General features: G+C 46.9%; 1 protein-coding gene across 1 annotated transcript in view; it reads left to right on the forward strand.

Annotated features, from left to right (window-relative positions):
• Positions 1-26965, forward strand: part of reln (reelin) — a gene marked incomplete at its 5' end in the record, with an annotated part of 110008 nt that overhangs the window by 23791 nt on the left and 59252 nt on the right. Inside the window, 2 exons of the mRNA XM_080842738.1 lie at positions 369-476; positions 22877-23012. Of these exons, the coding sequence (XP_080698864.1) occupies positions 369-476; positions 22877-23012 (244 nt within the window). The remainder of the gene's footprint in view (positions 1-368; positions 477-22876; positions 23013-26965) is intronic.

Below are 26965 nucleotides of genomic sequence, written 5' to 3' on the forward strand. Positions count from 1 at the left end.
GCATTTTGTCAAAGTACATTTGCATTTGATTAAGGGTTTTTGGAGAAAAAGCACTCAGCTGTAGTTTGTGTGTCAGTGTGTGTATGTCTCGGCGGGTATGTTTTTTGTATGTGCGCATGTTTGTGTGTGTGTGTGTGCCTGTGTGTGTGCGTGCAAGTGTATGAGTTGTACTTTGCCAATGTGTTATCAATGTTAAGGGGTTGTGCGCATGCATCCCATGCAGCTAATGAAATCCAGTTGTGTGATTCTGAAGTAATTGCCTGGCATACTTTCACTGAGATGAACTACTATGATGCTTCCAGCATGTCACAGCATTTCACTCAACTCATTTCAACTCAACTCAATCTCTTTAATCTCTCTTTTTCCAGTGACCGTCTCGACCAGCACCTACTTTGACGGCCTGCTGGTGACCGGTCTCTACACCTCAACCACTGTCCAGTCGGCTCCCATCCCCGCCCCGGGCGCCTTCGGCTTCGGTAAGTCCCACAATTACCTCATTCTCTGTAGCCCGCCAACGAGCCCGACCGCAACTTCAGTGCCGAGTCCCAGCGGATATCTCACAAAAAACTAAATGACAAGCAAATCTGGCCACACCAGTCAAACTCCAGCCCGACCTTCAGCATTCCAAACCAAGCAGATCAAAAAAAGCGTGCTGTGTTTGAATATGAGGGATGATGTGGTTGTACTGGTCCCGATGGGTGGCTGGGGACCTCAGGATCTCACACTTAAAGGTCAGGTTCAGGGAAATTGGTTCAGCCCTGAGCAGAACTGTGAGAGTGAGAGAGATATCGGTCCAGCCAAAGATGATTCTAGAACCAAACCAAACAGTGACCATTGTTTGACAGGACATGATGGATGAGAAGGATACTGTGGCTTTGGGTCTAGTGTTACTCTTCGGAAGGGGAAGGTGATACGAAGAAGTTAAATCCCTGATGGTTGTAAGCTACATTACAGACCAAAGAGGAACACCCATCAGTTAAGCTTAGAAAAAAGTGTTTAGCCAAGAGGCCATTATAAGTGGCGATCTTGGAGGAGATCTTGGGCTGATTTGTAGGCCGCACCTATATTTACTCAAGACTTCAGCTGGTTTCCAGACAGTTTCCAGCTACTTCGAAAGAACAGTATTACTGTGTTGTGACTCTAGGTTTCATTTGGACTCTTTTCCCTCTCTTGAATTTGAACATCTTTCCTTTTTTAAATGAATCAGTAGTTAAATTAAATCATTACTACAATTAGTATTTGAATGCCCTCTGCTCTCTGACAGATACATTTTTTAACCTCTTTTTATTAACACCACCAAGAGAGATATCCTCACACACCCTTACATTCCCTTACAAGTCCTAAAACTGCTACTATCTGTGTGTCTTTTTGTGTGTGCCCTTGACTAAGTGTGTATGCAGTCATGTAAGAGTGACTCTCTCCTTTCAAAAGCAAACTTTCTGAAATTCCAAATGCACTTCTACATCTGAGTTTGTACGTGGTACTGCTGCTTATCCATATCCAGCAATCGTAAACATCATGGGAAGATTGGTGTGTTCTCATTGGTTGAACTTGACAGACCCCTAGCTAATTAGCATCTCATGCTCTATCATCATGCGCTCATCAGCTTTATATTAGGTGGTCCTTCTAGAATGTGTTGTTAGAGAAGGCGTGGTTCAGATGCCCTCACTGCAGCAGGTTGTTGTAGAGGTCATAGGTCAGTTACCTCAGTTGTTTCTTTTGGATCTTTTACTGACACAACACAAGCATTCTGGTAGGCTGCCATTTTAGCTGCACATGTGTTGCTAGTTAGCAGAGCATCTGTATTAACAATCCTTGTTGTTCCTTCCCCTGAGTTTATTCAGTGACAAGACACCACAAAAACTCTATCCACATTATTCAGATCCACGGAGAGTCGCCCACATCCTTATCCATTGTAGTTTGTACAAAAGCGAAGTTTGGTTGCACACAAGAGTCCTGAGGTTCGCAGACCACTCACACTGGTCCCCCCTGCCCCAAGGACTCGCAAGACTTGACAGGAGGGTTCCGCTGTGGTGAGCAGCCTCCTGCGGATTGGCTGAAGGGCTCCGCATTGTCAACAGCTCCGCTCTGACTACCGCCAGGCCTCTTTCCAGTCGGCGGCCTCCTTAAGGAATCTCTGGTGCTGAACGCTGAACCAGCGGCGCTTCAAGAGAATTAACTGCAAGTCGAACTGGGCGGGTCGCACCCCTGTCTCCACTTTTATTTCCCCATAGGGTTCCATTCACATTTGAGTGTATGTGTTTTATATTGCCACCATACGCAGGCGCTTCTCCCGCTAAAGGAGGGTAGGAGGCAGTGACAGAGAGGAAGGTTATGGGGGTGGGCGGGGGTCCCTCCAGGCCGTGACTGACTGCGCGGGCTGAGAGTGGAGCTGTGGGGAGAGTCAGAGGTGGCTCTGGGCTTTGGAGGGTAAGAAAAAGAGAGATACAGGTTGATGGGTGTGTGTTTGTGTGTGTATGTGTGTGTGTGTGTGTGTGTGTGTGTGTGTGTGTGTGTATGTGTGTGAAAAAGAGAGAGAGAGAGAGAGAGAGAGAGAGAGACCCTAGCTGTAGACAGAGACAGAGAGAAAACAAAAACAACATAACTCTATGATTTGATGGAAAGTCAGTCTGAGACAATGGCCATGCTGTGGAGCTGCGTGTTTCTTTGGAAGGATCTGCCTCCATGGCACAGAGAGGAAGGTTATGCAACCAAAACACATGAGTCAGCTCCAGAGCTCTGTAGTTGCGTTACACCATCGATCCCTCTGGAAAAACACAGACATCTCCCACAGGAGGTGTACTCGGGGTAATGGCCACAGTGTCTGCTTTTGTCGTGCTTTGATGAAACGCTCCTGGAAGTCATCACAGGTCGAGAAAAGAAGCCTATGAGTTCTTGTTTTACAAGCCTATCCCTGGAGGAGCTGTCAATCAGCGCCAAAGCTTGTCTGAGTCCAGGTCTTACTGAGGGGCAGAACTGAGCGTGTTTGCCGGGGGCTGGTGCCTCCTCTCTCTCTCTCTCTCTCTCTCTGAGCTGGTTCTGTTCAGAGTCCGTTCACAGGCGAGTGCCAGAGGGGCTCCGTCTGCCCGGGCAGACGCTCCACTGAAAGCTGCCCATGGCCACGTCTCAGCTTGTTCCTTGGATGGGGCTGGATCTGGTCTGCACAACCAACCAGCCTCAGAGCCCTCTTTCATTGCAAGCCATCCTCTGTTCAGAAACCAGACAAAAAAAGAGAGAGTGAAAGACAGAGACAGAGAAAGGCAGAGAGAATGTCATGCTGCAGATGTGTGCTGCTGCTCTATCTCAGCCAGTGTGAGAGACATGTGGTGTGCATCTGCGCTCTGACATGGCCTTGGTGACAGGAGCAGCAGAAAGGCCCTTTATGTTCGATCTGCTCACTGAGCAGTGCCCTCCAGAGGCATCCAAAACTACCGTAACTGTGGAAATCAGGTCTCGGCTGCCAGGATCCAATGTAAGCATGTCTCACTCGAGAAGTATTTACTGCAATACGTGTTGAGTACCTATGTCTGCACAAGCATCTACAAGAGACACTCTTACACAGAGAGAGGGATAGAGAGAGAGAGAGAGAGAGAGAGAGAGAGAGAGAGGGAGAGAGGGAGAGAGAGAGAATGTGTGAGTCGGTCTGGTGGTTGATGTGGTCAGGCTTGTGGTTGGATGCAGACAGGCCGACTGCACGCCGGTCTCAGGGGGAACACGCCCCACAGGCCTCCCGTCAGGACAGCGCTGCTGTTGCACTCGCCTCGGAAAACTCATTAAATAGAGAGACAGTGAAGGGAGAGAGAGACACACACAAACAGGGAAACCCAGACGCCTTCATCGCTGTTTTATTGGCACCTAGTCATCCGAAAAAAACAATATCATGGCGCAGTACACTCCCAATAAAACAGACAGAAAGCCCAGGACCCAAATAGTTCTTTTTTTGATGTGTGTTCATGGTGCTGAGGACCCACTTCTTACACCCACTCATCTGGGACCAAGGAAGTGCACACTTAAAAGGTTCCAAGCTATTCGGACAATCAGGAGAAAAGTTAGAGAGATGGAGCGAGGTAGGGAGAACTAGAAAGAGAGAGAGAGAAAGAGAGAGAGAGAGAGAGGCAGGAAAAGAGGTTAAATACGCCTTTATTAAACCACTATTCAAATCTTTACATTACTGCAACCCTATGAGATCCACAAGAATTACATCCTCAGGTTAAAAGCAGTAAGACAGCCCATTCTCCAGACCCTAACTTCATATCGTACAAACTACTTGCCCATCCTCCCCCGGAAGAGAGGGATAGGGTAAAGAGAGGAACGCTGGCAGGCAAGTAGCTGGTGTGTTGGGTGGCTCACCACAAACATTTATGGCACTGTTATTAGAATGGTAGTCGACAGCGATTTCGTATGGTACGGACAAGACATGTACCAAAACAAAGTTCCGTCACATTGCAAGCCACACTCCAATCAGAGGAGAGTAGTGGAGAGCAGAGCGAGGAGGAGAGGAGAGAGGAGGAGACGAAAGAGGAGGAGAAGAGAGCAGAGGAGAGGAGTGGATAGTAGAGGAGAGCAGAGGAGGAGAAGAGAGAGGAGGAGAGGAGAGAGGAGGAGAGAAGAGGAGAGGAGTGGATAGTAGAGGAGGGCAGAGGAGAGGAGCGCCCATTGACTGTGGGCTTTTGTAAACACACACATGAGGAGCCCTGCCACAGACTGGCTCAGCAGGGGCCTGGCTGGCAGACGGAGAAGGGCGAACGTGGTCCCCAGATCACGAAGACACAACACACACACACAGCCCTCACACACCGCAGGGCTGGTGAGACACACACCGAGCCAAGTCCACTTAAGTCAGGCAGACAGTCCTTGGCATCAGCATTACTCTCATTTGAGACACGTGGAGCTTGGAGTAGCTAAGTTAGTTAGGAGTGTGTCTGTGTGTGTGTGTGTGTGTGTGTGTGTTTGTTGTCATCCTGGGTGTGTCTCTCTGTGAATGTGTTTGGGTGTGTTTTACATATGAACAGTATATGAGTATACAGTATATGTATGTTTCTGTAATGTGCATGTGTGTCCGGTGTGTGTGTGTGTGTGTGTGTGTGTGTGTGTGTGTGAGGTGGGGGTGGGGAGTTGTAGCATCCTCTCTGCCAGAAAAGCAACATGAGAGGAGCCTGACTCAGCTTCAGGGGAATTTCAGCTGCTTTGTGCCGTAGCTTTTTCCCTCCTCCTCCTGGGTTTTAATCTATTAGAACGCCTTTCTTTCCATTCCAGGAATTTGTCTCTTAAAAAGGAGCTCTCACATAGTTTAGATTTGCCCAGCTTAAACTGGCGTCACCTTTAATTTGGAGTCCGGCTTTATGCGTCTCTTCGCAATATCTCTCCTTTTTAGTTGCTTTCAAAAGCGGCAGGGAATTGTGAAGACAGCATACCAGCATGTAATCACAATGAAACAGATTTGGATTAGTAGGTTGATATTCCTGTAAAGTTTACTTGTCAGCAGCATTGGTGCTCCCAAAAAGCTGAATTCATGTCCTTGGCATTGTCAGCGCTGTGCTCTGCCCTTTGAGCACCGCGATGCTCCTGAATAGAAAAACATGTTTATCGGTTCAGGCGTTTGTAGGTTCTCAAAGACTCACAAACAATCGCAAAGCAGTCAGGTGAAGAGAGAGAGAGAGAGAGAGAGAGAGAGAGAGAGAGAGAGAGAGAGAGAGAGAGAGAGAGAGAAAATAGAGGAGGGTGAAGGGTGAAGAAGACAGAAAAACAGTAAGCATGTGGAAAGTTCAATAAAACAAGTAAACAAAGCAGCAAGTAAACAAGTGTGCTGGAGAAGAGAGCAAGGGAAGGAAAGGATAGACAAGGATAGGAGAGCAAGGGTGAGAGAGAGAAGGAGAGAGGGGGAGGGAACGGCACACTGTGATTCCAAATGACGGGCTGTGTGACTATTGTTTGTGGTTGGGTTGCCTGCTGATGCAGGGAACTTGCAGTCAGTGATGGATGACTCGTTTGTTTGTGGCTGATGATTTGGCCTGAGATTTGCATACATGTATTCATTTCCGGTGTGTATTATGTATTAATGAGCAAGAGAGAGAGCGATGAAGAGAAAAAGAGAGAAAGAGAGAGAGAGGGAGAGAGAGAGGGTAGGAGAGGAGGAGAGGCGGTGACAGATCTGGTCTGGTAACCGTGTGGACAGTTTTTTGACAGCCACCTGAGCTCCATCAGCAGCCCAGTGACAGATTACTCTCTGCTCACAGGCCTGCAAAATTAAACATTCAAATCTATGCGGCCTTTGACCTTAGAGAACTGCACACACACACACACACACACACACGCACACACACACACACACACACACACACAAATATAAATCAACACACAAATATGAACTATCCCACATATACACACACATACACACACCCACACACCACCATCATCCACAGTATTGTACATTGTTCTAGATTCCATGTCAAGATTCTGTCAGTGTTGAGTAGAACCATGGACAGCTGCCAAGGGGTGACACACAGCGCCGTGTCTCACTGACATCATCACCCCTCTTCACTGGAGTTTCTCACAGTACCCCAGTGTCTGCCTCTCCCCCAAACTCCACTAATAGTCTCAGGAGAGCCAACGCTCTCGTCAGTCCCTCTCCCCCTTACACTCTCTCTCTCAACACACACACACACACACACACACACACACACACACACACACACACACACACACACACACACACACACACACACACACACACACACACATACAGCGGGTGAAATAAGTATTGAACACGTCGCCATTTTTCTCAGTTAATATATTTCCAAAGGTGCTATTGTTATGAAATTGTCACCACATGTTGGTAACAACCCAAGTAATTCATACATACAAAGAAAAAAAAACAAATACATTCAGAAATTAAGTAATGTGTATTAATGTGAAATAACACAGGAAAAAAGTATTGAACACATGAAGAAAGGGAGGTGCAAAAAGGCATGGAAAGCCAAAAAAACTGCTGGAATCTTTCAGTAATTAGAAGGCAATCTGGCCCCTAGTCAGTGCAAATTAATATCCCAACTGATGGCCTATAAAAAGGTGTCTCATTACCAAGGTGTCACACAAGAAGCAACTCATAATTTGTAAAAGCAAAGAGCTCTCTCAAGACCTTTGCAACCTTATTGTTGCAAGACATACTCATGGCATTGGTTACAGATGCATTTCTAAACTTCTGAATATTCCAGTGAGCACTGTTTCGGGCCATAATCTGGAAGTGGAAAGATCATCATTTCACCATAAACTGGCCACGACCAGGTGCTCCTCGCAAGATTTCTGACAGAGGAGTGAAAAGAATTATCAGAAGAGTTGTCAAAGAGCCAAGGACCACTCGTGGAGAGCTTCAGTAAGACCTGGAATTTGCAGGTACAGTTGTTTAAAAGAAAACAATAAGTAATGCACTCAACCCCCATGGCCTGTATGCACGCTCTCCACATAAGACTCCATTGCTAAAGAAAAAGCATGTTGAAGCTCGTTTAAAGTTCGCAGCACTAAATTTGGACAAGCCTGTGAAATACTGGGAGAATATGGTCTGGTCAGATGAGAGCAAAATGGAACTCTTTGGATGACATAATGCACACCATGTTTGTAGGAGACATGGCACTGCACATCATCCCAACAGTGAAGTTTGAAGGTGGGAACATCATAGTGTGGGACTGCTTTTCAGCATATGGTACTGGCAAATGTCACACAATTGAAGCAAGGATGAATGGAAAAAATGTATCAAGACATTCTTAATTAAAATCTGCTGCCATCTACCAGGATGATGAAGAGGTAACGAGGGTGGACATTTCAGCAAGACAATGAACAGCCAAGGAAACTCTCAATTGGTTTCAGAGAAAGAAAATAAAGCTGCTAGAATGGCCAAACCAATCACCTGACTTGAATCCAATCGAAAATCTATGGAAAGAACTGAAGATCAGAGTTCATAGAAGAGGCCCAGGGAACTTTCAAGAATTGAAGCCTTTTTGTGTTGAAGAATGGGTCAAACTCACATCTGAGCAATGCATACAAGTAGTTTCTCCATACAGGAAGCGTCTTGAAGCTGTCAAAGGCTTTTGTACAAAGTATTCAATAAATATCAGTAAGCGTGTTCAATACTTTTTTCCTGTGTCATTTCATATTATTAGACATAACTTAATTTCTGAACTAATTTGTTTTGGTTTCTTTGTATGTTTGGATTACCTGGGTTGTTACAAACATCTGGTGAAAATTTCATGTCAATACCACCTTTGGAAATATATTTACTGAGAAAAATGGTGACGTGTTCAATACTTATTTCACCCGCTGTATATGCTGCAAGAGAAAGGAGAGAGATTGAAGCGTTGAGCTGAGAAATAGAGAGACAGGGAAAGAGATGGAGAGAGAGAGAGGGGAGAGGTGAATGATGAAAACACAGCGAGTGGAGGAGAGGGAGTGAGGGAGCAAGTGAGTGAGAGGAGAGGAGAGGAGAGGAGAGGAGAGGATGTGTTTCCCATGGGGAGAGCAGAGCTGTCAGTCCCACAGAGACTTCAAACGCACAGCAGCCCTGTGATCAGCCTGCTCCCTGACTCCACGCTGACAGGCGCCTGACTGCATCGCGCGCACGCACGCACACACACACACACACACACACACACACACACACACACACACACACACACACACACACACACACACACACACACACACACACACACACACACTCACACACACATGCACGCATCCAACACACAGAAACACATGCATGTGCACAGACATAGTCTTACACTCATACACACACTCGCACTCACAAGCACATGCTCCCTCTCACACTCACACTCATATGCTCACTACTAACATACAAATGCACAAGCACACACTGGCACACACACATCCATAGTGGATCCATGAAATCCACTCACGCTCATGCACTGTGTTCACACACAGATGCTTACACTTGCACATTAATACGTGTGCACTTACTCTCACGCACATTCTCTCATATTTACGCTTTTGCACACACACATGTATTCAATACTGTTCATACACATAGGTATAAACCTATCCACATCTCAGTCTTATATTGAATAGCATGCCATACCACGATTGTTCACTCCAAGTAAGAACTCTTGTAGCAAAATAAAATGTGACCAATATACGCACACAGGCACACATGGAAAACATCTTCCAAAGCATCCAGCAGTTCTATCCCTTTTCTCCCAAACGCTTCACATTCCCCTGGCCTGCGGGACGAGTGTGTGTGTGACACATTCATTAGTGGTGCCAGATGAAATTTGTTGTTGGGAGCTAACTATTCATCGGAGGAAATGGAGGCTCTCTGTGGCATTGTGCTTTCTCTCTCGCTCTCTCTCTCTCTTTATCCATCACTCACATTTTCTTCCATTTCTCTCCTTTCTCTCTCACTTTCTCTTTACATCTCAACATTCTCTCTAGCTCTTCCTCTTTGATCTCCTTCTATATTTCCCTCAGTCTCTCTCTCTCTCTTTCCTTTTCTCTGTTTCTCTCTCTCTCTCTCTCTTTCCCTCTCTCCTCTTCTCACACCATCTCTGGTGGGCTGTAAATCTCACAGTCTCTCTGGCAGAGAGCGCTGGGCCCAGATTGAGCTTCTGTCTCTGCGGCGCTCCCCCACATACCCACAATGCCGCGGGAGGCTAACAGGTGGCCAAACATTTGTGTGTGCTCAAAGTGTAATGGAGTGCCTGAGTAATGCACTCACACATTCACTCACACGCACAAGCACAAGCACACAAGCACATTGACATACACAGACGCACTCACAAATATGCATATATGAGCATGTATGGTGTTCCCATCTGTATGCATATAAAACATACACATGCATACATTACGTAAACCTGCTGTTTATGTATGCGCCCCTGTGCATCGGCACCAACATGTCAATCCCAGATATGCATTCTCATTATCATCCTCACATAAACATATTACTGGCACAAACTCAGTACTCCTCCTTTCCACTCTTTGTTTCTTTCTTTCTTTCTCTCCTCCCACTTGCACACTGATGTTCCTCCTCTCTTCTCTAGCCTCCGCTCTCTAGCCATCCATCTTTTGTGTTCTCATTCATGCAGCTCCCAACAACCTTGAGCTGGGAGCCTTCGCCCGCTCTGCCCCGCAGCGGTGCTGATGCTGATGCTGGAGAGATGCTCAGAGGAATTATGGGAAAAGGAGGGTCATGTGGGTCAAGCAGAGATGACACTCATGGAGCACACTCACCCATGCTTGGGTGTTGTTTTGAAAAGAGTGAATGTGCAAATGGTCTGTGCGTATAGTGTAGATGAGAGTGGCAATGCAGGTGAGAATGCATTTGTGTAAGTTCAAGGAGTGTGTTCAGGAGTGTGTGTGTGTGTGTGTGTGTGTGTTTGTGTGCATATTTCTGTATGTTTGCATATGCATGGATGTGTTTTTGTGTACATACTTAAAAACATGTTCTGTATGTCCAGCCTTTGCGTGTCTCTGTAGGTCTGCCTTGTTGTGCATCTGTGTAGATTTGCTTTTTCCTGCCCAACGACATCTCTATGTCTCTCCTCATGTTTGTGAGCCTGTCAGCCTGCCTGCTTACACGTGAGGGCACTTCTCCTTGTTTATAGCCAGTGGCTGATCTGAAAGAGATGGTGAGGCCAGGCAGAGCTGTGTGTGTGTGTGTGTGTGTGTGTGTGTGTGTGTGTGTGTGTGTGTGTGTGTGTGTGTGTGTGTGTGTGTGTGTGTGTGTGTGTGTGTGTGTGTGTGTGTGTGTGTGCGTGCGTAGGCTGTGTGTCTGAGCACTGGAGCTGAGCAGAGGGCAGCGCGTGTCACTCAGAGAAGTGTGTGGGCCGTCAGCGAAGCGCCGAAACCTCTCAACAACACCCGCTCTCTTTTTCTTTCGTTCGTTCCCTTGCTCTCTCTCTCTCTCTATCTCCGTGTCACCACAAAGAGATGAGATGAAACGCTTGCACTCTCCCTGGCTCTATCTCCGCTGTTGCTGATTCGCTTTATCTCTGTCTATTGCCGTCTTAAAATATTTGCCACAGTGGTTTGCTCTCAGAGTGGAAGGAAACCATCATTCTCTCCTTGTTCTCTTGGCCCCCTAGAAACCTTCCACAAAATACTGTGTGGTAAAGTGCTCGGTTTCCAAGACGCACTCGGAAGCCTATTCATTTTTGAAGTTATTAGGTTTGAAAAAACGAAACATAGAGTTCAGCAAACAGCGAGAGTGCGGGTGCATTGAAAGCCCGCGCAGAAAGACGACCTGAAACACCCTCTTTCCAACTCTCCATTTAGGCTTTCGCACTTTTTCTCTCTGCCTCCATCTCTCTTTCTGTCTCTTTCACCGCATTCTTTCCATTCCTCCTCTTGGCCCGGGAAGCTGTGGCCGTCACCCCACTCACAGCGGAGCGTTTAAGGAAGCCGTCCATGTGCCAGTGCATTGCAGAAATGGCAAGCTGACCCAAATCCAGCACAACAGCCACCGCTGCTACGGCTGCCGCTGCTGCCGCTGCTGCCGCTGCTGCCGGATAGAAGAGACTTGTGTGACCTCCTTCACTGCAGCGGCCAACTCGTCCTCTTCCTCTCGGCTCGGCAAGCTGTGGCAGTAATTCTTTTTGGTGCCCGTTGGCAGGGCACTGGTGCCATGCCCCGTTGCCGTGTGGCGCTGTGCGGAGCGGGGGCAAAAGTAGGCCTCGGCTGAGGTCTGAAACTCCCATCTTAAAACCCCGCAGCCTTTTCATTGTGGCTGTGTGGCTGTGTGGATGAGGGCCGTGGTGGCAGCTCTGCCCTCCCCCCGAGAGGGAGCCTCTCCCACCTGTCGGAGCCTGTCTCCGTCTGGTCCCCTTCAGGGCCAAATCAGCCCGGGACAAGTGTGTCACACCGCTGGATTGTGTCCACAAGCATGTCACCCCCACTACTGCAACCACACACACACAGAAACACACAGACACACACACACACCACCACCACCCTGCAACCCCCTGTTTTTGTGGTTTTGTTTGTTTCCCCTGTAGTGAGGGGAATGGAGAAGGGGGTTCTGTGGGCGTAAGAAATTAGCACAAGTCAGATCCGATTAATTAATCGAGAGCTCAGGCGATTAGCCGAGGAGTCGCGTCAAATTAAAAATCAAATTAGTGCCAAGTGATGCCTCCCAGGGTGGTTTGGTGGCGGAAGGGTGTGTGCGTGTACATATGTGTATGTGTGTGTATGTGTGTCTATGTTTGTGTGTGTGAACATCAATGTGTATGTGTGGCTGTGCGTGCGTGTGTGTGTGTGCATGATTATAGGTTGTGTGGATTCTTGGCCTGGGAGCTGGAGAATCCACAGCGAGTGGCAGAGCGCAGGGGGGCGCTCTCTGACCTTGCTCACCCTTGCCACCCGTCCATCAGCCATGCAATATTCATCAATCCCTGCTCTCCGGGTTAAAATAAGTTGTCTTCCACTCAAATTCCCACACGCTTCTCGACAGGTGAGTGGGAACAGGTGGCTTGAGGCTGTTGAGACACATGTACATCTCCAATGTGGGTTAATTGCACAGACAAAAATCAGCCTGTGCACAATGATGAGAGCCCGTTGTAAAAAAACGCAGCCAAGTTTTGCAAGTTTTAAACGCTTGTGACAGATGTCGTGTCCTGTTGGCGGATGGCACGAGATTGGTTTGTGACGGAGGGTCAGGGACGGTAAACTGTGCTGTAATTACTTATCAAAGCTGAGAAGGCGGCCTCGGCGCCTCAAGGTCCCCCCGCGGAACCGCATTTGTTTGCAAGTCAGAAAAAGTGGGTCTTCCGCCCGCGGCTGTCCTCGGCCTTGACTCTTGGTAGTTAACGGGAGTGGAGTCTGGGAATAGCTTGTAGATGAAGAAGGGCCCTTCCACCTGCAACCAGTTACTCGCGACAGATGCGTCGATGTCTCATATGCCTTTTCTCACCCTCTATTTTATTAAAGCTATATTATATCTGCAGCCTTGCTCAGTCTTGCTCATTGGCTCACTCTAACCAACTGCCCATACTTCTTCATTTACTCAACCACTTTACTCAACACCAGCATAAAACTTCATTTGCTAAAATGCCTTCCATACATTCTCTAGCCAGGCGATGGTTGTGGTAGAGTGGTTGTGCAAAACGATTTGCAATAGCCAAACACTGGACACACAGTCACACACTGACAGACAATGCAATCAAGTTACGATAACAGATTAAACAATGCACGACAAACAAACAAGCACTAAATTAATGCTTCAAGCACTAAATGAATGCCTAAAGCACCAAATGAATGCCTAAAGCAGCAAATGCCTAAAAACATTTAGTTTGCGCTGGTTTAGGTTGATGGCAGCATGAGCAATGGCCTGTCATCTCTAGCGGTAGGGTGCAGTTTGGTGGAGGCTGGTATGCAGTGGCTGATGGGGGTGGGTTGGTGCGCTGGTTTGTGTGTGTGTGTGTGTGTCTGTGTGGGTGGGTGGGTGGCTGTCTCCTTGCTGGCATCTGCACCCGTGTCCCGTTACAAGAGGCCTCGGCCCGGCCCCAGTCGAGCTCCTGCATGATGGATGACGGCTGGACGAGAGGAACAATGAGGGCTCCAGCGAGTGGATGATTTATGGATGGAGATGAAGGTGGTCTGCGGCGGAACTCACACAGGCCTTTACTGACACGCTGACTGACACCGATACACGGGTGGTGTCTGCCGTCGTCTCCGCCCTGGCATGGGCAAATGTCAAAGGGGACAGACAAGAACGTATACTCTCATTGGGAGGACAGAGGATGTGACCGCAAACAGATCTCCCAGCTGATGTACAGTGTGCACAGACACACACGCCTGCGCACACGCACATGTACACACACACACACACACACGCGCTCACACGGCTCCTCCAGGTGCAGTTTAGTGCCAGCTGAACTGCCCTTCATTCAAGTGGCAAATTCTCCATTTCAGTTTCCCACAGTGGCAGTTTCCCCCTTTTACTCCCCACTACCCCTCCCCCGTTCCTCAGCCACTGGCATCCTCCACCATGGATATTACCTCACAGCTTCCTCCTGGCAACGCCATGCCGACCCCTGCTGTCACCATAGCAATGACAGTCCGTCGCCATGGCGGAGTGATTGGCAGACTTCGGGATGGACCAATGGAGAGTTGGGGGGTGGGGGGTGTAGCGGGCGCTTTCCTTAGAACATTCTGGAGCTCCTGCTGTCCAGCCTGCAGACCCGCGGGATTGTCTTCCCTTCTTGCAAGAGCTGTGCTCCACTACAAAGTTCAGTTTTTATTCATTCATGCTGTTCGCACACTGTTTCCCATGGTTGGAAAAAGCAGGAATGCATGGCTGCAGGGACACTGAGGGTTTCAAACTCTCTCTCTCTCTCTATGTCTTTCTTTCAGTCTCTCTCACTTTCTTACTCTCTATCTCTCTCGCATCAACCCCCCGCCCCATTCTTTTTTTCTGGTCTGTTTACAAGTGGTGCACTGTTACTCTGCCATGATGTTGGCCCAAGCATGTTTCCCATCAACACTGCCCTTATAATATGTATTTATATATATCGTGTGTTTACTGATAAACATTTATAATCCTGCTATTTGCATATATACTCAGATTATCTGCAGAGAGCCCAAAAAATCTACAACCCTAAAACGCCAGATCTAGACTCAGGATTACAGTATGCACACTGCCCGTGTAAACACAAGGGTGAGAGAGGGAGATGGGGAGAAAACTGAAACCCTGCCCAACATCTCTCCCTCTGAACCCGCACAGCTCCATGTTTCCCCAATGACTTTAATGAAACAGGCCGTCGTCTGCGGAGATGAATATGAATTCAGATGTGAAGTAAGGCTCCCTGCAGACTAAATCAAATAAGAGCCCCCCAACCCCCCAACCCCCCTCTCCAAAGGCATCAGCACACACTCCCTCACAGGGTTCTCATTAAACACTACCAGCAAATCACTCCACATATGTGCATACATGCATTTTAATGTGTGTGTGCGCGTGTGTGCATCTGTGTGTGGGTGTGTGAGAAAGAAAGATATGGTTCAACATGGTTAAGAGCTGCTGGTCAAAGCCCATTTGAAAGTGCACGCAGGCGTTCGTGTGTGCTCAAAACGGTAGTTAGGCTTGAAATGACAGGGTGAAACAAGGCAAGCACGCCCCGGGGGGGCCAAGAAAGCCCAATATCTCTGGGTCGCCGCGTGGGCTCCAAGGCTCGCTGACAGACTATTAGGGCCACCCTTCAAGAGGCGGTAAACACCATGCCTGTCAGCCAGGCCCGGCCATTTTACAGCAAATGTGTTTCTGCCTGGAACTCAATGAAATGCACAGCGGCATGGTTCACGAGAAATTCAAAGAGCCCATAATGCCCTATAATACCATATATATTTATGTGAGTATGTATTTATGTCAGTATATATGGAATTCACTTTGAATCTGTCATATGATGAAAAGCCATAAATGGACTTCCTCTCTGTACTGAATTTCAATGATGCCCATTCTTGGGTCCAACATGGAGAACTTCTATACTCCTTTATATCTACATTATGATTTTTACCTTGAATTATGGGGACCAGGTCATAGTTAATTTCATAATTATATTTGCTTTATATAACACCTACTAGCCTAATGATCAAATAAGTGAAACACGTTTAGTGTTTTCTTTTTCGTTAAATTGTTATTGGCCACATAAAAGTCCTGTGATTTGTGTCTGTGTGTATGTCCTAAAGTAGATGGGCTATAAAGTGCGTAATGCCATTTGGCACTCGTGTTAATGAGAGTCAGTCAGAGACACGGGCAAGAGCTGGTGCTTCGCCCATGCCAGCCTGTGCCACAGACCATCCATCTGCTCCTGTGAGAGGCGAATCGGTTCATCTCTCCCACTCTCTCACTGTCTTCCTCACTCCTCCTTTCTTTTCTCACACAGGCACTCGTTGGGTCCCTCAAAGAGGATTTTTTATTTATTCATTTTTTAGCAAAAGAAACAGAAGAATGGATAAAGATACATGGAGAGTAGATGAAAGAGAGATAAAAGGAGAGATGACAAAAGTGAGACTTGTGGAAACGAGTGAAGCCATACGCCCCAAAGGATGAGAAGAAATCAAGGGAAGAGACTGGGGGTGAATGAAAGAGACAAACTGTAAATCCAGAGCGTAGAGGCAAGGCCATTTTAGCACCAGTGTCAGATTAATAGCGTATAGATGAATAAATTATGAGCCCCAATGATCTGAATTCCAACCCCTTCTTTCAACCAAAACCCACCCCCAACACACACACACATTCTCTGTGTCTCTCAAACACACACACACACTATTTCTCTCTTTCACACACATTCACTCTCTTTCTCTCTCTCTCTCTCTCTCTCTGTCCCTCACTCACACACACACACACACACACACACACACACACACACACACTCACACACACGCACACACACACACCATTCATCAACGAGGCCATTTATTAAAACCCACACACACACAGTGTCTCCAAAACAGACAGGCCCTACTCTCAAACCTGGTCTCTAATGGAGAGCTGTCAGTAGAGGCGGCATGGAGGTCTTTTTATGTTAATGCTAGCACCTCCTCTCAGCCTTCCCACATCCTGCCCACCCTTCTCCTTGTTAGCACGCCGCTCACCAGTCTCTCCACCCCTACCACCACCACCGCCCTCTCTGATGGGACTATGGTAGTGGGGGATGTTGGTTGGGTGTTTGGGATTGGGGGTGGACGGGTGAGAGGACGGGTGAGAGGGGTGAGAGTATTGACGCCAGCGCACTGACAAGGAGTGGCGCAGCCTCACAGAGAGAGAGAGAGAGAGAGAGAGAGAGAGAGAGAGAGGAGAGCGGCGCTAGCTCGCTGGCGTGGGAGTTGGCGGGTCACTTTTGGCCGTCATTAATCACGGCCGACAGCTCTGAAGTGCTGGATCTGCATGTGAAAGGAGGAGCAGTGGCGGAGAGGGATGAGGGATGTGGAAGACACGTTGTTGTAATTAGAGACGCCTCCACGCCTCCAGGCCTTGTGTTCCACTGACAGATACCAGCGCCATTTAACCTTGGTCACTCCACCTGCGATAAACGCTCACGAGCCGCAGGTTGGATTTCAGCTACTGTTAATGGCTGATTTTGACCCAGTGAGGAGCTGAACAGTGTTAGATTGCTTTAGCCGACACAGAAAGAGGACGTCAAAAAGAAGGAGGGAACGAGGTTAGAGGGCCCCTGACAAACAATTAGAACAAATGAGTCAGATTAGTGACAAAGACTAGAAGATGCCTCCGAAATGAAAAGAAATGACAGCGCAACAAACTTGTGTCAATGTCGAAGAAGAGGGAAAATGATCACACAGGCAGATGAATGAAGGCATTCCTGGTTGATTTACAGCACTGATTGATCAAAGGCAGCATGGGTTTGCCTTGTGCTTCCCTTCCCTTCCCCTCCCTTCTTTCAAAGTCCACAGGGACGCAGACACCCGGCGCTGCCAAGCCTTTCGTCCTCATTCCCTCGCTCACAGCCCACAGCCCAAAGGGAAGTTTGCAGATTATGATCACGTGAAATAACGTTCATTTATTTTTCCTCTGTTGTTGACTTGAAAGCAACACTTCCTTAGTAGTATTTTGAATAAATGTATAGACATCTGATAATCATTTACAATTAAATGTTCTTTTCTCTCACTTCATCTCTCTCTCTCTCTCTCTCTCACTCGCTTTCTTTCTTTCACTCTTTCCTTCTCTTAGTTTCCCTCTCTTTACTGACTCAACTGTACCTGACCTCACTATGTTTTGTAATGCAAATGTGTCCTCCTGTGCACATGCATACATACATGCTACTCTGTTCCACATCCCAGCCATATGTATCAGTGTAGGAAGTGCCTGATGGTCACACCACCTGGGTATCATCACACTATGACGGAGCTGACAAGGTGTGGGGGTGAAATAGTGTGTGTGTGTGTGTGTGTGGGGGGGGGGTCTTTGCAGTCCCACTTGTCACCTCGTCTGGCTGGGTGGCAGATTGGGTTTCCGTAGCGATGCCAAGCCTAAGCCTATATTACGGCCGTCAGCAGGAAGCCTTAAAAAGCCCCCTGCTGCAGTGGCTTAGAGAGGGTAGAGCACAGACAGGGAGAGGGAAGAACTGGGAGAGCAAATAGCATATTAGGACAATGAGCATGTGAACAGGCTTTCAACTGCTTGGCGTATGATGACAGAGACTAGTCTTAGGTATTCTCAAAAACTAAGAGAAGAACAAGATAAAAAGGAGAAGACTGTGTGGGGGGGGGGGGGGGGGGGGGGGTGTACCATACGTTCATTCAGATCCAGGCATTGATTCAAAAACACAATTTGATCAAATTAATGTTTAAAACCAATCCTTTTATGTTGGACAAGTGTAGCATTTGCAACATTTGTGATACAATTCATATCACATATTCAATAAAGCAGAAAACGGCCTTTAAAAAATGCCTTTTTACGTTTTACTGACAGTTACAGATCAAATAAAATGACTGAGAAGGAGCTTATTGTATTTCTCGACATGCGTTTGTGTGTGAAAGACAGCGAGAGAGAAAGAAATAGATACAGAGAGGGGTTAAAGTGTAATTGAAGTGTAAGGTGAAGCAGGGGTGCTAGTGTTCTTGCTTTATGGTCTAATTATCTCTAAGTCATTGTTACACAGGAGAGCACCCACTGACTTACAGTTGCGCATTTAATACCGTTCTTATCTCCACAGTGACACACAAACAGACACACACACACATACAGAGAGACACAGAGAGAGAGAGCGAGACAGAGAGAGAGACAGAGAGAGAGAGAGAGAATGAGGGTGATAGTTACATACAATGGGCACATACATTTACAGTATACATCCATGCTCTGTCACTATTTCTCTTTCTCACACACATTCACTATCTTTCTCTCTCTCTCTCTCTCTGTCTCTCATACACACACAAACACACACAGACAGACACACACACGCACAGAGTTAGCCCTTAGGTCCTTTATTTATTTATTTATACCAAACTTTTTGGCTATATTTTCTCTTTCCCTTCAGGGGGTTATTCAGTGTAGAGTATCTTAGCTAACACTGAGCACAAAACATCCAAGTACAGACAAAAGCAGAAAGAGAGAATGAATTTGAGAGAAAGAGAGAAGAGAGGGGAGAGAAAGAGAGGCACCAGGGCAAACAGCGTGCAGCCATCACACGCTTCCCTCTCTCCCCATTGAAAGAGCACCCCATCATGCCACAGCGCAGACTGCACATTACCTACTCACGGTCAATTAATGGATTTGGACAAACATATAATTACGCCTCGTTTGGTTTTTCAAGTCCTCCAGAGGGCTCTGAGCCTCGGCCTCCCCCCCGCCCCCACTCCATCCACAACAAAAACACCCCCATCAAGGGGCCACTACGGGGCTGAGGGGATTGTTTATCAAGTAGATAAACACAGACCTGCCATCAGGCAATACAGTCTCTGTTGGGCCTGTGTGCTGTTAGAGATGCTCTGCACAGTCTGTGGGGACACGAGATGTGGTGTGGAAGCTGGATGAGACAGAGCAAATTTGCATTTTGCGAAGTGAAATGTGCTTAATGTATTTGTTTTCAGTCATTTGATTGAAAGTGTGTATTTGCGCATGTGTGTGTGTGTGTGTGCACGTGTGTGTGCGCATGTGTGTGGTGTGTGTGTGTGTGTGCATCTTGTGTGTCTGCGTGTGTCCGTGTTTGACTTGTGTTCCCTCTGCCCCCTGTGACATTATTATTCCCCTCATTGGCTCCTAATGAAAAAATGATTGTGTGACGAGGCCAGCCGTGAGCCAGGATGTAATCTCTGCCATGGAATCATCTCGCCACATGCTCCGCCATTAATAACAGCACTGCCATTACACAATGTTATTTCACTCAGCACTGGCTGTTTGTACCCGAGTATGTGTGTGTGTGTGTGTGTGTGTGTGTGTGTGTGTGTGTGTGTGTGTGTGCGCGCATTTATAAGTGTGTGTGTGTGTGTGTGTTTGATGTAATGAAGGACAGAACCAAGGCTGATTACAGTGGGCTAAACTTGTCCCCATACATCACTGTGTCTGGCCTGTCTGTCTGTAATGCTGCCCTGCCCTGCCCAGCAGAGGCCAGTCTAAATCACACTCGTCCTCTGATGGGTGAGTTCCCCCCACCCACCAGAGACTCGTCTGTGCTCATGGAATTTCAGATCAATCACGTCACTGAAAGCTGCTTTTGAAAAACATAATTTATCCAACTGTGCCTTTTTGTCAATATTATTTTGTTTTGTTGTTGTTGTTGTTATGATGTATTATGTATTATGTTAATGCATCTGGCCCAAGGTGCTTTCCTACATCGTAAAATAACACACAAGCAGTTGTGACACAAAATAATTAAAACGCTCACTGGAGTTGATGAGAGAGAACGAAAACGACAAAGGATTAGCATTTCAAAATGATAAAAGTGCAAGAATAACCTAAAATGATGGTACAACTGTGCCAATATACTGTTGGCAAACTGAGATTATGAGAGATTAAAACAAGATAATGACACATAGTGTGAAGAAAGACATCATGAAAACAATAACCGAGTGTAGACCCAATCAAATAGACATTAAGTGAACAAGTGAGAGTCCCATAAATAGAAACAGGTCAACACCAGAATAAAAGTTTGTCCAGCAGTCAGAGGAGGCAATATTTCCTTCTCAACTTGCACTTCCATTTTGTCAGTCCATGTAAAACAAGATCAGTTCAATCATGTGTGTGTCCAGTGTTGGGACTTTCTACATGAACTAGTTCAGTTCATAGTTCACACATTTTAAAATGAACTAGTTCAGTTCATAGTTCATAATTCAAAAATTTGAACTAAGTTCACAGCTCCAAAAAATGAACTAGTTCAGTTCTTTTTTTCAATATGTTGCGAGCTAAAAAAAAAAAATCGAAATCTCTATATGTCTGCAATACCGCTTTCGGCCTCTATGCAACTTTGTCGCTCTCACACTTGCCAGGCATTGACAGTAAAATAAAGCACACGCAGCGATTTGAAACTGTTAAATGACTGTTAAATGTGTGTTTTTCGCCTGGAAGTCTCTAGAAATCTGGCACCTTATTGAACGAAATTAAAAAGAGTGAACGTGCCGTTCACAGACACCAGAATGAACGCGTTCACAGTAGGGATGCACCGATACCACTTTTTTACAAACCGATACGAGTATTTTTATTTGTGTACTTGCCGATACCGAGTACCGATACCGATACTTCCAAGATTTGGTTTCCATGAAAGATTTTATTTTATCCTCTGCAGGTTATGTCAAGCCTATAGTACAACATTAACAGAAGGCTATCCCAAGCCAAAAATAAACAGAGCTTTCTGGTTTAAAAAAAAAAAAAAAAAAAAGTCAATATCATCAAATTAGACAAAATTTTAATATAGACAGATGGCAATTTAATTTGCTGCATAGTTAACAACACAGTCTGCTTAACAAAAAGTGAACAGAAATATCCTGGATGATAAGAACATGAGCACAGTTCAGTTACAAAAGGATCAACAACTCTCTTCCTCCCCTTCTCTCTCTCTCTCTCTCTCTCTCTCTCTCTCTGTCTATGTGCGTGCGTGTTTTTTTCTTTTGAAAGACGTCAGTAAAGATTGGTTGCTTGGTCTCTTAAGCCACTGGCATGAGTGAGCTTTGTGTGCTCATCACTATGGTGCGTCTTCAGATGTTTAATCAAATTGCTTGTGTCAAACGAAGTACTTTTCTTTCCGCCCCTCGACACTGTAACAGTGCAGATCTTACACTGTGCCTAACTCCTGTCATCATTTATCTTAAAATGAGTCCAAATCGCCGTTAAGGCAGCACAACGGTATAGCGATTTCTTACTAGAGTTTAATGTTGACAATGAACTGGGCTACGTTCTTGCAGCCAAATTGACACTTGCCTGAAGTTTGACTGTGTTAGGGAAGTTGTTTGCAACCTAGCCAACATAGCTATCACAATAACATTGCAAAGAAGTTAACGCAAAAGCACTTAATATTAGCATCAGGCGGAAAAACGAAAAAAAAAACGAAATACTAGCATCAATGTCCAAGAGTGTTAAAACAACCTTGCTAACATCGCTAACGGGATGTCTTGCTAGCGGCTACTTGCTAGCGGGTGTTTATGACAAAGTCAACAAGATTCCTGAAACACAAGACAAGACAGACGTTCTCTTTAACCCTCACATGTCCTCCTTTCCAGACCTAAATGCGTCCGGGTAAAAGAGGAGAAAACAAATACATTCCCGTCCCCGTCAATCAACCGTAGCAAATGGCAATAATATGTTATAGGCGCAGCGTCGCTAAAGACAGTAGGCTAGCCCCTACACTTTGCCTATGTAACAGCAGTTCTAAGTTAACTGCAAAACATAAAATAGCCGAAGTGAGATAGCACTTACCTTTACTGGAGGTCGTACGTGTTAAGTTTAAAATCTCTAGCGAAACCGTTAGCTTACGCAAGCCACCTCCAAACATCGTATCCAAGCTGTTATTGAATTAATTTAAACTGCAAGTTCAACCTCAACTTATCTGTCTCCAATACCGCTCTCGGCCTCTATGCAACTCGCCGCTCTCACACCTGGCAGGCATAGACAGTAGAGGAGAAGAAAACACACGCGTTAAGACGCAACACTGGGTATCCGTTTTTGGTATCGGTAATTTAAAACGAGTACGAGTACGAGTATTTTAACGAAGTATCGACCCGATACCCGATACTGGTATCGGTATCGGTGCATCCCTAGTTCACAGTATCGTTCATAAGGCAATAATACAGAACGTTCAGTTCACGTTCACCAAAATTATGAACGAGTTCATGAACTTTCGTTCAATGAACGCGTTCAGGTACAACACTGTGTGTATCTGTCTAACTCTCTCTCTCCCCTTCTCTCTCGCCCTCATCTCTCTCCTAGGTGTGATGTCAGAGCGCCAGTTTGGGACTCAGTTTGTGTGCAGTGTGGTGGCATCCCATGTCAGCCACCTGCCCACCACCAGCCTCAGCTTCGTCTGGATCGCCCCTCCGGCTGGCACTGGCTGCGTCAACTTCCTGTGAGTGGCTTTATGCGTATGTGTGTGTGTGTTATTATTGTTGTTGTTGCACCACTGAGATTCTCAGGGACTTAGGGAATTGAACGACAGCCAGTAATTACACTAGTCCATGACCTTACGCTCTTCCCAATCTGCCTGTGTTCCTTTAAGCACAGTTCTGGCTGGGGTCACTCTCCTGTATCTGTTGTTGTTTATTTTACTGTCCATTCTCCCTTGCCATGGCCGTCACCTCTGGGCCTGCGTGTGTGTGTGTGGGGGGGGCAGGCGTTATTGTGGGGACAGGAAGGACACAGAGGGGAAGGGAGAGGTGCTGAGACCTGGGCGGAGGGGTTGTGGAGGTGAGCTGGGTGAGGTGGTGTCCTTCCTCTGCCCCAAAGCAAGAATTCAGGATTGTTCTCAGTGTGACACGGGAAGAGTTCTCACATGGCCATTGTTTACCTCACTGAGGAGATTTCGAACATGTGTCATTGTTTACTGTTACGGCTAAAAGCATTAGAAAAGTCTACCAGCGCATGCCATGTAATTGGTTTACCATCTCAGGACATGGCATGCACTTGGTAGGCAGGTAAAATAGGTGGACACCCTCATTATTAAGACAGTTATTTATTTAAATCTCAGGACACACAATTTAGTAATTGATTTACCAAGGGTGACATAGATCTATTTTAATATTTCATTTGACCTTCTTTCTATATGTGTGTTGGCGTGTGTAGGTTTATTGATTTTTCTGCATATATGTGTAGGTTCAATACATTAGCATTCTGATTCTTAGCATTCTGGGTGTCAGCTCTGGATAGATAAGATAGTCAGGTTTTGACAACCTATGTTAAAAATAGCTGTCATGGCTGAAGTCTTTTAAAACCGTTTTGTTCTGGAAGACAACCAAGCTGAGATCAGTTGTTCTGCAACATGTTCTCTTCTGGTTTATGTCTTCTTGAAGTCTGCAGGGATTAAGCAGCAACAAATCAGGGCCTAATGGTCATTTTGGTGGCCACCAATCTTCATTCCACTCTTTGTTGATCTTTCTTTCTTTCCAAACTCACTTATCTGTCGTTATTTGCCCCTGTTCATTGCCATTTTGCCTCTCCATCCCTCCCTCTCCCGGCTGTGATGAACGGTTGCTGCCATGGGGCCATGCTAAAAGTCTACCGGCAGTTGGAGGGGGGTATGAGGGAGGGGGGGGGGGGGGGGGGTCGGCCCATCAGCGCAACCCCTCACACCAACCAAAGTCAAAGAGGCGGACCACAAAGTCACTCAGGCAGGCAGGCAGGCAGATAGAGAGACCTGGCCCGTGCTCCCGAGCTCGTCTCCAGCAACAGATACGGCACCCCTCGAAAATAACATTTCCCATTCACAGACAGAAAGCCCCAGACGCCACCCAGGGATTAGCATGTCACGTCTATGAGAGGACGTAACTCAGAGTCGTATTCTTGTCTAGTGGCTTGTTGAGGAGCTGAGAGGAGAAGAGGAGGAAGCATGCCAGTGTGCCGGATGACAGCCCTCCTGGCAGTTCTGCCTCTTGCTGTGACAATGGAAGAGAGGAGGCGCGGTGACCTTATCAGTCTCAACCAGTCACGCTCCAGCAGAGCACAGACTGAATAGGGAGACAGAGAAAGAGAGAGAGAGAGACAGAGAGAGAGAGAGAGAGCGAAAGAGAAAGAGAGAGAGAGCCTCTGGGGACCCTTAACATCCTTGGCCCTGGTTGTGGATGGTCGGAAGTTCAGTTTCCTGATACAGTTCACAGCTTCTGGCTGGAGCTAAAGGAACCCCCTCGACCCTGTGATCTAGTGAGCAAGAGAAGGGCCCAGGCTGGGGTGAGCAGGACTGGGAGGGAGACAGCAGGCGAGGTCCAGGCTTGACAGGCCTGCTGGAGGATTGGGGCACAGAGCCCAAAATGCTGGTCCTCCAGCCCTCACATGTCAACCTTGTTAGTCTACAGTGTGGAGAGAAGCTCTGGCAGTAGGCCCAGCATGGCTTGTGTGTGTGTGTGTGTGTGTGTGTGTGTGTGTGGGTGTGTTTGTCTGTCTTTGTGTTTGACAGCACCATTCATCAGTGTGTATAAATGTGTGTAAGTAGTTTGTCTAGTCCAGGCTTTAAGAAGACAGAGGTTGGTGTCTGGGCATCCAAGGCCTGGGTGATAGATCACACAGTGCTAAGCCAACTCTAGGCTGTGTTGACAGTGAAAGAGACATTCTCTGCCTCACTTTGCCCCTCCCTTGTGCGTAGAGTCAGTCCAGAACTTCCTTTTCAGCGACTCCTGCCAAAGTGCGGTGCAGAATTACTACAACAGCAAGTTTTTATCCAGAGTGTGAAATTGAGAAATTGTTGAGATAGTGGAAGACTCAAGCAATTACGGCAGGGTCTGGTAGGGTAGTTCCAAGATGAAATATTTGTGTCTTTGATAAATAAAGCGGATTGATACAAATATGAAAGGAATGTTAAAAATAACAATCCAAATTCAGGTTCAATGTATGTTGGTTCAATTAGGTATGTACATGATTTGCATAAAGCTTGAAGGGGTTTTGTCTTCTAATACAGGTTGTACAAGGCATGCAGGACTGGCATGTTATGGAATTGTTGCACAGTAAATCCATAACCTCAGGCAGCAGGGAACACTGTTACACTTAAATCGCAGGAAATCGCCATGTCCTATTGCCCTGCAGACAGACATAGACAATCCTGAACACCCCCATGCACAACTTAACAGCCTGAGGAGGCCCAGGGCCATGGCAGCTTTCACTGCCATTCAGGGCTCCAATTAATGCATTCTTGTGCCTGCAGAGGTGAAACTGCTTAACAGCACCTTCCCAGCTTCATACAAAGACGCCTTGCTGTGTCTCTGCTTTTATCCAATCTCACAGCCTCAGGATAGCTGTTATTGTGTGTGTGTGTGTGTGTGTGTGCATGCAAGTGTGGGTGTGTGTGTGCGTGTCTCTGTCTGTCTGTCTGTCTGTCTGTCTGTCTGTCTGTCTGTCTGTCTGTCTGTCTGTGTGTTTTGCCTGAAGAGGGGTAGGTCTATAGGGATGCTGTGGTAGTTGGTCGTATCTGTCTCCTCTTTTCAGAAGAATAAGAAAGGCAACAAAAAGCTCATTTGCACACCCCATGTTATTTACCCTTTTTTGGTGTTCTGTTATGTGTCGTGTCTCCCCCCACGGAGCCGAAGCATCTGCTGAGGAGATTGCTTTAATTATGACGTGCGTGCCTCTATCCTAAAGTGCTCCCACAGGAGTGGAGCCATGTGTGTGTGTGTGTGTGTGTGTGTGCTTCTGGGTGTGAATGTGTGTGTGTGTGCCCCTCTGTGCGTGTTCGTGTCTTTGTGTGTAGTCAGTCTCCGTACATGTGTAGGTTAGCCCTTGGTGTACTTGTGTGAGGGTACTGGGAGAGAAATTGAATTAAAGGGAGAGCCGTGTGCGGGCATTGCTCTCATTAGCACTAATTGAAAAGGAACAGAGCCGTGCCTGTGATTACTGCCAACCGGCCGTCTCCGGCGCCATCTGTTCCCACCTCTGAAGTGGCCGTGGACGTACACGCTGGTGCCATGCTCAAGAGCGCTTGTTGTTCTGTCTTCTTGTTCCGTCGTCAGCATGGATGCTACAGCCTTCAGAGAGCTCTGGACCCAGGCTGAAGGGCAAAGCTGAACTCCTGATTCTAAAAGGCCATAGATTTTGGGCTCCTCCGTGTTTAATCTTGGCCTTAGATGGGTCTCAAAACACCGAAAGTCCAATTCTCTCTACTCGAAAGAACTCTCACATGTGTGAACTTGCCCTACTTGTGGTCACTTCATCAAATGTCTCAGAGGTCAGAGGTCACGGTGGCAGGCTGACAAGTGACCTTTTACAGCCCCCGCATGACTTATCAAAGGCTGCCGGGTTGACCTGTGGGACGGCAGCCCTTATTATTGATTCGCTGCTGGTTAATGGACAGTTTCTCATTGCCTGGAGCTTTCTAATTTC

The sequence above is a fragment of the Sprattus sprattus genome (genome assembly GCF_963457725.1).
Source record: "Sprattus sprattus genome assembly, chromosome: 7".
NCBI lineage: Eukaryota > Metazoa > Chordata > Actinopteri > Clupeiformes > Clupeidae > Sprattus > Sprattus sprattus.